Source organism: Larus michahellis, chromosome 4 (assembly GCF_964199755.1).
Source record: "Larus michahellis chromosome 4, bLarMic1.1, whole genome shotgun sequence".
NCBI classification, from domain to species: Eukaryota; Metazoa; Chordata; class Aves; order Charadriiformes; family Laridae; genus Larus; species Larus michahellis.
Window position 1 is genome coordinate 23,848,744 of NC_133899.1, and position 12,278 is coordinate 23,861,021.

Genomic DNA, 12,278 nt, shown 5'->3' on the forward strand with positions numbered 1-12,278 from the left:
GTTTGAGGGCTTTGCTTTGGAATAAAAGATTAATGGACATATTGATTGACTCAAGGGGCTGGGACAAAGGCTGACAGCCGTGTTTATTTTTTTAGCATCTGTCTGTGGACTTACTGTGTTTGTGTCCGAGCAAATATTGCATTAAGGAAGCTTACGAGCTAAAACGTGAAGCTTGGTCAGGTCATTTCCAGCTCAGCCCATGGGTTGTCTGAACACGCTGCCACCAAAAAGCGTTAGCAGGAGTCACGACAGCTTAACTTTTAGGATTAGACTGGCCTGAAAATGTGTTCAGATGCCTCTGCAAAGCTACTCAGCCCTAGAAATATGTGTTGACCCCACCGCGATGCTCGGGGGAAAAGGTTCCCTGAATACGAACTCTATTAACCTTTCAGCTTAGAGCAAGACGATGCGAGTGAGCTGCCCCGGTGCCACGAGAAGCAGCTACTCTGGGATGCCAGGAAGGACTAGACTGGGCAAGGGTTGCCACGCCAGGACTTATGGTAGGGGATGCCCCGGCAAAGCGAGTGGCAGAGACGGAGAAGGGATGTGGTCTTCCAGCCAAAGACGAGGGTGAAGCGTAGGGCTGCTGGCAGACCCACAACTGCTCCTCTCCCAGCGCTGCTAAATTCTGGAGAAGTTAGGAAAAAACCTCAGCAGTGCAGCAGCCCAGGCACTGCTGAGTAATTCGGCTGTTGTCTGGGTTTCGGCACCTTGTGCTAATACTTGGGGATCCTGTGGGGCAAGAGGTGGGTCGCTACTTCTGCTAAGAGATAAGCGTACACCGAAAGGCTCAAAGAAGCACAAAAGAGTTTTTGAAAAGTGCCCTTCAGGACCCAGTGCTTCTTGTGGAGCTTCAGCCACTGTCAATGATTAACCTGCTGCACCCACCAGACCTCCTTCCCTCCAGCTCTCGACGCGAGGAAGCGGATCCCTTCTGAAGCCACCACTTCTCACTGCCTCCCCAGCATGCAAAGCCTCTGAAGCGCCAGGCATGGAAAAACTACATGGAGGGACCCAAAAACCAAAATCCCTGGAGAGGTTTAACAGAGTAATTGCAAATACATTTCCGACTCTTCTCACTCTGTCTGCTTGTTAAGCCTTTCCCATGCAGCTTTGTCACCCTGCAACAGCTCTCCTCCGCAGTGCAGGGACCTGGCGCTTGGAGAAGCTGAACCTCACACAATCCCATGGCAGCAGGAGCCGGGGCTTCAAAGACAGGGGACAGGATAGGCACGATGTTCAGAGTCGGTGGAGAAGTCTCCTGTGCTGCATCACCAGCAGCATGGCCAGCAGGTCAAGGGAAGTGGTTCTACCCCTCTACTCTGCTCTCCTGAGACTCCACCTGAAGTACTGTGTCCAGCTTTGGAGCCTTCAACGTAAGGACGTGGACCTGTTGGAGTGGGTCCAGAGGAGGCCACAAAGACGATCCAAGGGCCTCTCCCATGAAGACAGCCTGAGAGAGTTGGGGGTGTTCAGCCTGGAGAAGAGAAGGTTCCAAGGAGACCTTGTAGTGGCTTTTCAGTACTTAAAGAGGCTACAGGAAAGATGAGGACAAACTTTTTAGCAGGGCCTGTTGCAATAGGACAAGGGGTGATGGCTTTAAACTAAAAGAGGGAAGAGTCAGACTAGATATAAGGAAGAAATTTTTTACGCTAAGGGTGGTGAGACACTGGCCCAGGTTGCCCAGATTGGTGGTGGAGGCCCCATCCCTGGGAACATTCAAGATCAGCTTGGACGGGGCTCTGAGCAACCTGATCTAGTTGAAGATGTCCCTGCTCACCGCAGGGGGTTGGACTAGATGGCCTTTAAAGGTCCCTTCCAGCCCAAACCATTCCATGATTCTGTGATTCTAAGCTGAGACCCTTCTGCTAAGTCCCCGCATGGTGGAGCAGGCAGTGCTGCCTGCAGGGATGGACACTGGAGAGGCAGGGACCTGGGTGCTCAGCAATAAACCCGGCACCACATTTCGTATCGTTGTCAGTTTGAAACACCACCTAAAAAAAGTGCTTATTACAGGAGAGGGAAAAACCCAGAAGCCTTAAGTGACCATTTTAAAGCTTTCAGCTATTTAATTGTGGCTTTCCGCACGCTGATAGAGAAGCCAGCACCCTCACCACAAGAAGCCTCTCCTCCCCGACGTGCTCTCTGCATCCCTTATATCTAGGGAGGTGATAAGCATCTTGGAGACAGACCTTCTGAACCCTCCAAAGCGAAAGAGAATGTCAAGCCTTGCAGGTGAGATGGTGGCGGTCACCCAAGGTGACAGCAAGGCAGGCATGACAGCCCTCCGCAGAGGGAGTGGGTGGGCAGAGAAGCTCCTGAACCCTGCTGAGAAGAATCTTTGTTCCTCCTCTCCCAAGGATGGCGCGCAGGCATCAGCAACCGCTCTAAAAAGCAGTTCCAGCTGCACTACGTCTCCACACAAAACCAGTGACACATCTCCAGCCATGGTGCTCTGCAGCGTCTCCCAATGTCCAAGCCTTGGGCTGGGCTCAGCACTGTCCACCGCTCCCATCAAAGCCTGGCAGGGCCTCCGTGGGGGAAAAGCCACCCAACTCTCCTGTAAAACACCGAGAACTTCACATCTAAACCCCCTGATCACCACCAGCTTCACACCTCTGTGCACTGGAGATAGAAGGTAACATTTTCAGATACACCCTGAAGACGGTGGATCCCAGCCCTGCTTCCAAAAATGATGCCTGCGCTTCGGGGCCCCAATCCCATTTATTCCCAGTAAGTCCCCAGGTCACTTTTGGACTTGCCTCAAGTCCCCCAGCTCCCTTTTGGACACAAAGCATCAGCTCCCCACTTGCTTTGGAAACTCTTGAAAGGCGAACTGCCAATCTAGATGGAGCTACGTGAAATAAAAGGGGCTCCCTTCGATAACGCACAGCTTTTGCTCGTACAGCTTGGCTGGTTTTCCCCTCCTCTCCAGCCGTCAGGTCTTTAAAATCCCACAGGACCAGAGAAAAAAAACAAAATGAAAAAAAGGCAGGCAGGAAATAAAAAGGCAGGTAGGGGAAAGAAAAAGCAAAAAATAAAAAAAACCAAAGTTTTCTATGGCCCAGATGAACTTAGCCCTTCTGCTAACCACAGCAAAGCAACGTTTTCTAGTGGGATGGGGGGGGGTCGTGCTGTGAAGGGTGGCCGTGGGTGGCCGTCCCCAGCGCTTCCCATAGGTACTTACTGGTGCTTGTGCTAGTGCCGATGGTGTTGATGGTTGTGGGGACGGAGGAGGAGGAGTAGAGGGGCAGATGGCCGTTCTCGCAGGCCAGGTTTTTGTCCTGCCAGCTGGAAGCGCTGACACTTATGCCTGAGTCTCGAGAGTTTTGCCATCCGTTGAGTTTGTCGTCGGAGTTTTGTCTTTGGTGATAGTAGTGCGTCTGCCCGTAGTCCACCGAATCCGACCGACCTCTGCCCTGGTTGCCGAAGCCACCCGACGTGCGGTCCTCCAGGTGGTTGAGCCACATGGCCAGGGCGCTCCTGTCCTCTAAGGAGGTGGCAGGGTGTATCAAGGCGTAGGACAGCAGCTGCCTGCTCTCCTCGATATGTTGGTTGTGTTCGATCGAGTGGGCCAGGATTTTAGGCAAGAGTTTCATGTATTCGACTTTTGCCTCGATGTTTCCGGGCTTCAGTAAAGGCAGGTGGGTTAACAATAGGGAAATCACTTTATCCTTGGATTCCTGTTGCCATTGGTTAATGATTCCTGTTGAAGGAATGGCGGGGGGGGGGTGGGGGTAGAAAAAAAGAAGATAATTGAGAAATCAGCAAACAGACCTAATAAAGAAATAAATAGACCCTGGCAGGGTAAATACATGATGCCAGAGGAATGCCTGCATGCGTGCTGCCACTGCATGAGCATCTCCAGACTCTCCAGGGTCACTGCTCTCTGAAAACCCCGGTCACGGAAAGGCATGCCGCGTTAGACACCAAGAGTTACCAGATGCTCCTGAAAATCACTCAAAAAGCCAAATTACACCCACCTCTATGGCCACAAAGCTCCACCGCTCTTGTCCTAATGTTAATCAAAGTTACGATTCGGCCCAAATTTTCCGTATCGTGGCAGATTACACAAAATACTACACAGAAGCACTTTGTGGATAAATCTAACCTTTTAAAAGCACCGGTTGGAAAACAGAAAAGGTCTGGAACTGGCCCAGGTTGCCCCAAGAAGTTGTGAATGCCCGTCCCTGGAGGTGTTCAAGGCCAGGCTGGACGGGGCTTGGAGCAACCTGGGCTGGTGGTAGGTGTCCCTGCCCAGGGGAAGGGGAGGTGGAATGAGATGATCTTTCAGGTCCCTTCCAACCCAAACCATTCCATGATCCTGTGATTGTAAGATTCAAATGAGCTAACACAGGGAAGAGACACAGAGGGCGAAGGGAAGAAGCAACCCAGCAGGAGGGCAAAAACCAAACCAGGGTGTTGGTCCATCCACCAGCCCGGTGCGATAACCTGCCCCAAAGGGACAGAGGGAAGAGCTCAGCTGAAGCAGCCACAGAGCTATCGTTCCTCTGCTAGCTCACGGCAGACAGGAGAGGTTTTAGAAGGCCAAGGAAAAAAGCAAACACAGGGTTTAGCTTTAAAAATATGCAAACGGAAAAGCCAGGGAATTACAAACTGGTCACTTAACTCCAACTCCTGGAAAACTGATGGGACAAATAATGAAACAACCTATTTGTAAGCACTTAGAAGATAACAAGATGATAAGTGACTGCCGACACCAATTTGTCAAGAACAACTTAATTTCCTTCTGCGACAGAGTAACTGGCCTGTGAATAGCTGGAGAAGCCGTTGGAGCCGTATATCTTGATATTCATTAGGCGCTGCCGCACACGGCTTCCTCAGCAGCACACCAGAGAAACATGCTCGGGCGAAACTACTCCAATGTGGGCACACAACTCATCAGAAAACCATATGGAGAGAGTCGTTACTGGTGATTCACCGCCAGAGGATATGCTGAGCAAGGAGCCTTGTCCTGGCCGTGACACTACCCAGTGTGTCATCGGTGATACGGGTGATGGGATAAATGTATTCAATGCGTAGGTAACACTCTAGGAGAAATGAAAACGCTCCAGAAAACAGGATTAGAAGTCAAACAATGTTGAGACTTAGAGAAAAGTGAGAAAAACACAGCTACATTAAGTAGGCGCAAACATCTGGAGGCAGGTGGGAGCAAACCGCTGTGCGGCACCAGGAGGGGAAGAGCCTGGGGTCAGGAAGCATCACAGGTTGAACATCAGTCCAAATACTGCGTTGCACATAAAAGCTACACCAGCCAGCCTGTTGTCTGTCTGAGAGGTGGAAGACTGATGCGGACAAGCTGTTCTCCGTGTCTCCCGGGGGGTTGCAGTAATAGGTTTGAATTGCAGCAAAGGCGAATGAGGTCAGACATGAAGAAACTACGTCCTACAGGTAGGGCTAGTGATGTGCAGGGAGAGATTGCCTACGGAGACTGTGAAATCTCCATCACTGGAGGTTTTCCCAAACTGCTTATATAAATACCAGCCAAGGACAGCTCAGGATCTACCTAGACAACCCGACTGACGCTTCCCAGCCCCAGGTCAGTCTCCAGCGTTTACCAAACCCCTCTATGAAGCCTTCAAACTTTCGGTCCCTGTAGCAGGTTGTGCCTGTGCTAACTGAACTGGCTGGTGAAAAAGTACTTTCTTCTCTTTGATTTCAACTCGCTGCCCAAAACTTCACCAAGTGAAATGCCCTGAGTTCTCACGTTATAAAAAAACCCCAAAACTTTATGTTCTCCCTCTCTGTCTGCTGTCTCCTGTCCGTACTGGAGAGGAAGCTGCTCTAAATCATTGCCTAACCCTATATCCTTCATGTATTTTTGAGCTAGGGTAACCGAAGTCACACCAGTGAAATGAAGATCTCGATGCCCATCTGTAGGATCACCCATCAGGTTTGCTCTTGGGAAGAACCACGCTGCCGCCCAGCAGCTAACCCAATCCTTCCACCACCCTGTGATCCAGAAGGCGGCTATTACAGCAGGGCCTTTTCCCAATTCGGGCCAAACCCTGCATGTCGATTCCTCGACACGACTACGGTGGCGTGCAGCGCTCACCCCTCCTGCTTCACCTTCCCGGTTTGAAGGCGTGCAACCGTTTTAATAGGAAGCCACTAGATGGCTTGCTGGAAACGCTGACGGCTCTCGCTGGAATCTTCTGTAGCGGTATTTACTTCTCCACAGAACCATCCCTCCTCCAGAGCTGCTTCCCGACCCGGCCACTGGCGTTCCCGAGCCACCTCGTGCTGCTGCGCCGAGAGGCACAAGGGACACAGCTTTGGGGGATCCAGACGCAACCTCTCCACCCTGAGCCTGGCTCTACCCACCCAGTGGAGGGTATTCTGGACAGAAGCAACCTCAAACCACTTTGGAGCAGCTCTGCTGCACAGAATAATTAAACATAGGTACTGCTGAGAAAGCAAGAGGGAAGCCTTAAAGACCCTTTGCTTTTAGGTGTAAATCCTGCTGTGGATGAAACCACTGGGATGTCCACGTGGCACCTGCCTTACTCCACCAGCTGCAGGGGACCTGGAACCGAGGCAAAGCTGCAGGCAGGGAGAAATAAGCCCCAAATGCTTCATTTTTCTTTGCAGTGGGTGGGTTCCCATCCTCCCTTGCCTGTGGGAATTAGGGACAATGCCTTCCCTGCGAGAACAGCCTGTACAGCTTGGCCTTTGCCTTCCCCTGAAACACGTCGTCTTGGCCACAGACCCGTCTCATTACTATTTCTCGTTGCTATCGTTATTTTTTCTCTAAGTCCAGGGAGCGCAGAAGTCAACGTGAGTCCGGATCACTCGTCTGCAATTCATTTGCTGTGTAACCTGCTCTGGGTGACCCTGCTCTGGCAGGGGGGTTGGACTAGGTGATCTCCAGAGGTCCCTTCCAACCCTATGATTCTGTGATTCTATGATTCTACAAAAGCTGATGGAAGCAGATTTGTGCCGCAAGGACGACTGTGAACAGCACCAGCTGAGGCTCGACACAAGTCACTGTCCACCACCTTCCCTGCGACCGCCTCCGAGCCCCGACACGGGGACCACCAGCTCCAGGATGCCAGACACAGACACAGCACAATGCCGTTTAGCACCTACTGGGGACAAATTGCATGGCCAGGCCGCCTGATTTTGGAAAGCTACCGGTTGCACACACCACCCGCTGCATGTGGGGGACACCTTCCAGACGTCTCTCTTGCACCAAGCGAAGCCTGAGCATTTGCCCACCAGAGCATCTCCCTGTTTTCCATACGCAGACGTAATTCTGCTGCAAGCAATGCTTTGTGTCACGCTGAATCCGATTTATCTGTCCCCTCTCTCCCCTGCTTCTTGGTCGTCTGCCTGGGAAGTGAAAACCCGTCTTATTTTCTCCCCTCCTCCCGTAGAGGGATTTCACCCCTTCCCGTATCATCCCCGTGTTTTGCCATCGCCGTCAGGGCGATTCGGCAGCACTTTCAACCCAGCACAGCCAAACCCCAGCCCAGCACCGTCTGTGGGGAGAGGCTGCGGGATTTTGATGAGGGATTTTGCGGCAGCTTGGATAAACTGAGAAATCAAAAGACGGTTAAAAAAAAGGCATGTAATGCTCCGCTAAAAGAAGCCGGTGCCGCTTGTACATAGGAATTATGTAGCAAAATCCACGCAGAAAAAGCAGAGCCCCGTGCAAACTGGGTGCAGGGGAGGAGGAAGAGGATGGGGGAGGCAGGTGGCCATGGCCGGGCTCCTCTATATCTCATGGGGGGGGATTCCAAGCGTGAAGGTCACCACTGGAGAAACACAGGATGGTGCCAGAGTTGCTTCTTGGGAAATGTGCCTTGGACCTCCAAGAGATGTGGGGGGTTTGAAATCACAGCCCCAAAGAGATGGAGCATCGATGCGAATGGAGCATCAATGCCCTTCCCTGCCCCAGCCCGGGCAGCAGCCGCTCTCCTTCTCAGCCAGCAGCAGGATGTGCACAATTAAACAAAAACGGAAAATAATTAGATCCGAAAGAGGTTTGGCTCTCTCTGAGATGGGGCAGAAGGTCAGGCTTAATCCTATCTGCCAGAAAACAGAGGGATCTGGAGAGGGCGGTGTGGGAGGAGCGAAGCTGGAGCTGGGCAGGGGGAGAGGAGCTGGTGACCCCCCTCCGATGCCCCTTTCCACCCTCTCCCCAAACACAGGAGCCACCATGTAGCTCCCTATCCACTGCCAGGTACCCCTGGACATCTGGGATCTTACCCTTTATTGCCAGAACAAGACCCCCTGGGTCAGCCGCGGTTAGGATGTGTCCGGGTTTGGGGTCCCACATCCCAGGGTCCCGGCACGCTGCCTGTGGTGGTGTAGGGGGTCGCAGGCACTGATTACATTACAGCCTCATTAGTTCCCCTGGGTGCTGCTTCAAGGATGCCTGATGCTTCCCACGACAAGGCTTTCGCTGCTCTAAGGGATGGCAAGACTATGGGTATTTGCAGCAGGCAAATCTGAGCACAGAGAAAGCCCCAAAGTTAGAAACTCCACCTTGCTGCTCCAGAACTCCCCAGATTCCCTGTCCTACCCGTTTCTGTCCATGCACCAACGTCTCCTTTTGGAGATGAGCTAAAATAACAACTGACCATGAGCACCCAAAGGAGCCGGCTCCCACCTCAGCCCTGTGACCCTGGTTCTGGGAAGGGATGGGACCTGGCAGTGGCCCCGAAGCAGAAAACCCCAATTTTCATTACGGGACTCTCTTTCTTGGGTGAGAAGCTGAATGAAGGTGGGATGTGAAACTACTTTCTAACACGGGATTATTTAACCAACACGATTTTGCTGCTAGACAGCACAGCTGATGCCTGGGCAGAGTCCCTGCGTATCAATACAGCACCAAATATAGCCGGGTCCTGCTTCCAAGGCTGAAACCTGTGCTATGAATAGGCCCAATGCTATCCCTGAATGCTTTCCTTCAGAAAGAGGTGATGTTTGTCCATTTAATAAGCCGTCATTGGATTTCTCTATTGCAAATCTGTTTAATCACTTCTGGATCCCTGCAAGCTGTTAATTGCCTTCATGTTCGGTGGTGACGGGTCCACCTCTAACGCCACCCTGTGTGAAGGACCTTCTTGCTTTTACTTTGAACCTGCCTCCTGATAGATGCCCGGGTTATTTCAACCACCAGTGAGGCACGTGAAGCTCCTGAAGCTGTTAATGATGGATAGGGAACAGTCGCAGTTGTCTGAAGGTAAAGCCAGCCTGGATGGACGAAGGCAGGGATACACAGTCCCTGTGGACACCTGCAAAAATCAACGCACGCAGCACGCTGGTGCCTGCATTTAGAAACCCTGAAGTACCTAACTGCTTGGGGTTTTCTTTTATTTTTGATTTTTTGCGTATAGACCTCGAAAACATCGACCCTGTCTGGCGGGATGGCCCAAGGCAGCTTGAATGGACACATGAACGCGTGTGTCTCACCAGGTGAGATGCCTCCAAGGAACAATGGCAAAGCGTGGTACCTCTCAAGCGCTTAAGACAAACCCCAAAACAACCAACCCCAACCACGATAAACCTTTTCATTTTGAAAGCAGAAATTGGGTTATCCTGCCGTCGTCATGTACGACATCACATTTCACACGTGAAGTAGACAAATATGTTGACTGGGGCTTTGACGGAGCGGGAAAGATGAATGAGGTGTAATTTATGAGCTAGACAACAGCTTATCATGAGTAACCAGCACAACAGTTAAAGACTGGAAGTGCTTTAAAACCTGCCCAAGAATTTTCTGACTGACAAAGAGTACCTTCAAATAGCGGGCTTGGTGTCATCACTCCACTATGGTAAGTCAGTGCATTTAAGGGCTCCAGTTGTCAGTAAATTGCTCTTAAATTACTGTTTTATTATACCCTTGTTTTCAGTTTAACAACATTTTCCATTAAAAGGTCTCAAAAGCCCATTCAGATAATTTGCCCAAGCCAGAAATGACTTAAAAGTTAGATGTGCGCATCTGAAGGGCACCCACCAAACAGAGCACCTTCACAGCAGGGCTGAATGGACTGTCACTCTCAGATGTCCTCGGGGAGAAAAAACAAGAGTTTGCACCAAAAATTGAGGTTGGGATCCCTGATCTTGCAAAGTAACATGCTGCAGCATTAGGGACTGAAGAACTGGGTGCTCCTGGCTGGCAACCAAGTCCTCCTAGGGATGGATGACTCCGAGGTTTTTGTGTCTTGGATGGCCAACAGCAAAGCAGAAATCCAATCCGTGCTTAGGCAGCTTGCAAGTGCTTCAAGCGAGCCTGAAATCGGCTGCCCTGGTGCAAGCGATGGCTATTTCTGGGTTTGCAGGAAGGTTTTGCAGGAGGCCTTCCTCAGCAGGTCCCCGATGAGGATCCCATTGTTCGCCGTTTCCTGGATTACTGATACAGCACCAGCTCTGGGCGAGGGGCAGAGCTTTGTGGAGGCACCCATTTTTTAGCCAGGGGCAGAAAAATCAACGCCCGGCCTCCTCCTGCTGCATAAAGACCCAGCAGCACATCACTACCCACCAGCTCCTCCATACACACAAGCAAGAGGCTGCGCTTCCACCGAAATCACCAAAATCCGCAGCAACCAAGGTGAGCGCTGGTATCTAACACCCATTACAGCTGCATGAGTGTCTTCATCATTTCAGGCCAAAAGGGAGTCAAGAAACCTGAGCCTTGCATACGAACACAGCCCAACAACCTCTGTTTGGCCAAAATGTCATCTCCCAGTGAACGTCCACCAAGAAACCAGCCCCAACCCTACATCTACTGGCTATTTGTTCCAATGTCTCCCAACCACTTCAGTTTGTCTTCATTTCCAGTTGAATTTATCTGGTTTAAGCTTGGATTTATCTGGCTTCAGGATAAATTCTGTTCTGAATTAAAGAGCTCCCTGGTGTCGCGCGTTTTCTCAAGTGAAGGTACTCAGGACTCTGCACTCAAGTCACCTTCCCCTTTTGTTTCTGGTAAGCTTAGTAGAAGCTAAATGTCCTGTCTCTAACAGGTCATGGGTCTCTGCTCATTAATCCTGAGCCCACGGTAACACTTCTGCTGGCTCTATGACTTCCAGCACCCACGTGGATCGAGTCTTACTCGGGCTGGTGAAAAGCATGAGTGGGGTGGAGAGACCATACCCCACCTCACACAGGGTGGTCCGCAGCCAACTTAAAGCAGAAGAGCAAAAAATGAAGAGATTTCACCCACAAGTCTGAATTGGCCCCGAGTGTATCAACCAAGGGCAGGTTGCTGCCAGGCCCAGCCTTCCTGCAACTGGATTTACTGGTCTGCAAGATGGTCCAGCTCCCCACCACCCATCACACAAACCTCCTCTCCGATGCTACAGATGCGAACCTCTGCCCTGGCTCCCGCCGCAGCAGCTCGACTGAAGGTGAACCGCAGCGTGTTTCCAGGCGAAGGGATTTAAATTATTATTTGCAGTAATTAGCACCTGCCCGCCAACCCATTCGTAATACTTTGTTTGGGTGAATTCCCATCATTCTCTTCCTAAATCAGCCTCACTCAAAAGACCAACACTGAAAAATACCAAGTGAGAACCCTGTTGGAAACCCTCTCTGTACCCCACTCAGAGCATATCAATACCCTCCCTGTTAAACCTGGCAGCCTTCTCCCTCCACAAGATGCCGAGTAAGAAGAATTTCAGCATGTGCCTTTTCGCTATTGCAACCGACGCTAATTAATAGAAAGGAATCTCGATGAGAGAGGTTATTGCAGACCTGCCAATTGCACAAGACGGAGATGTAGGCTGACATTGAAATGCCGGTCAACCCGAATCCTGCTCCTCGTCTCATCCAAATCGATGCAAAACCACCGCTAACACAGCCAAGAAGACACCGGTGATGTCTCTAAGCACTTCTACGACCCGGGAGGCTGCGGCACGGTGTGTAAACCTCATCAGCCTCCCCCTGCTACGTTCGAATGGGCTTGAATTTATGCCTGTGCTAGAGCTGACCTCAGCGTGGAGCGGGAGGACCTAATCCTATACGTCTGGAGGCAACGGGAGCCGTGCCAAACAGCATCAGCGCCTGCTGGATCCGGCACCCGTGGCTTCCTGGCACCTCCCGCGTCTCCCTGCTGCAGCGGCCGGGAGAGGCCAGCTCTGCATCCCAGGGACTGCTTCCTCTCAGGTCCTTGAAACCGCTCATCCTGGCAGATAATGCAGGATTTGAGAGAGGTAAAACCAAGAAAACGTCACAACTGGTGTTTGCTTTCACTCCCTCCCTTGCAGGTGTTAACAGCCCAACTTGGGGAGAAATTTGGGGAGTAGCGACCA

At 51.4% G+C, this 12,278-nt stretch overlaps 1 protein-coding gene across 7 annotated transcripts in view; it reads right to left on the reverse strand.

Annotated features, from left to right (window-relative positions):
- SAMD4A (sterile alpha motif domain containing 4A) overlaps positions 1 to 12,278 on the reverse strand; it is a 103,440-nt gene that overhangs the window by 33,767 nt on the left and 57,395 nt on the right. For all 7 annotated transcript variants that reach the window (XR_012586581.1, XM_074583514.1, XM_074583511.1 and 4 more), the window contains exon 3: positions 3,188 to 3,706. Coding sequence is in view for 6 of the 7 variants with exons in the window: in XM_074583514.1 (XP_074439615.1) it covers positions 3,188 to 3,706 (519 nt within the window). In the remaining variant the exon portion in view is untranslated. The remainder of the gene's footprint in view (positions 1 to 3,187; positions 3,707 to 12,278) is intronic.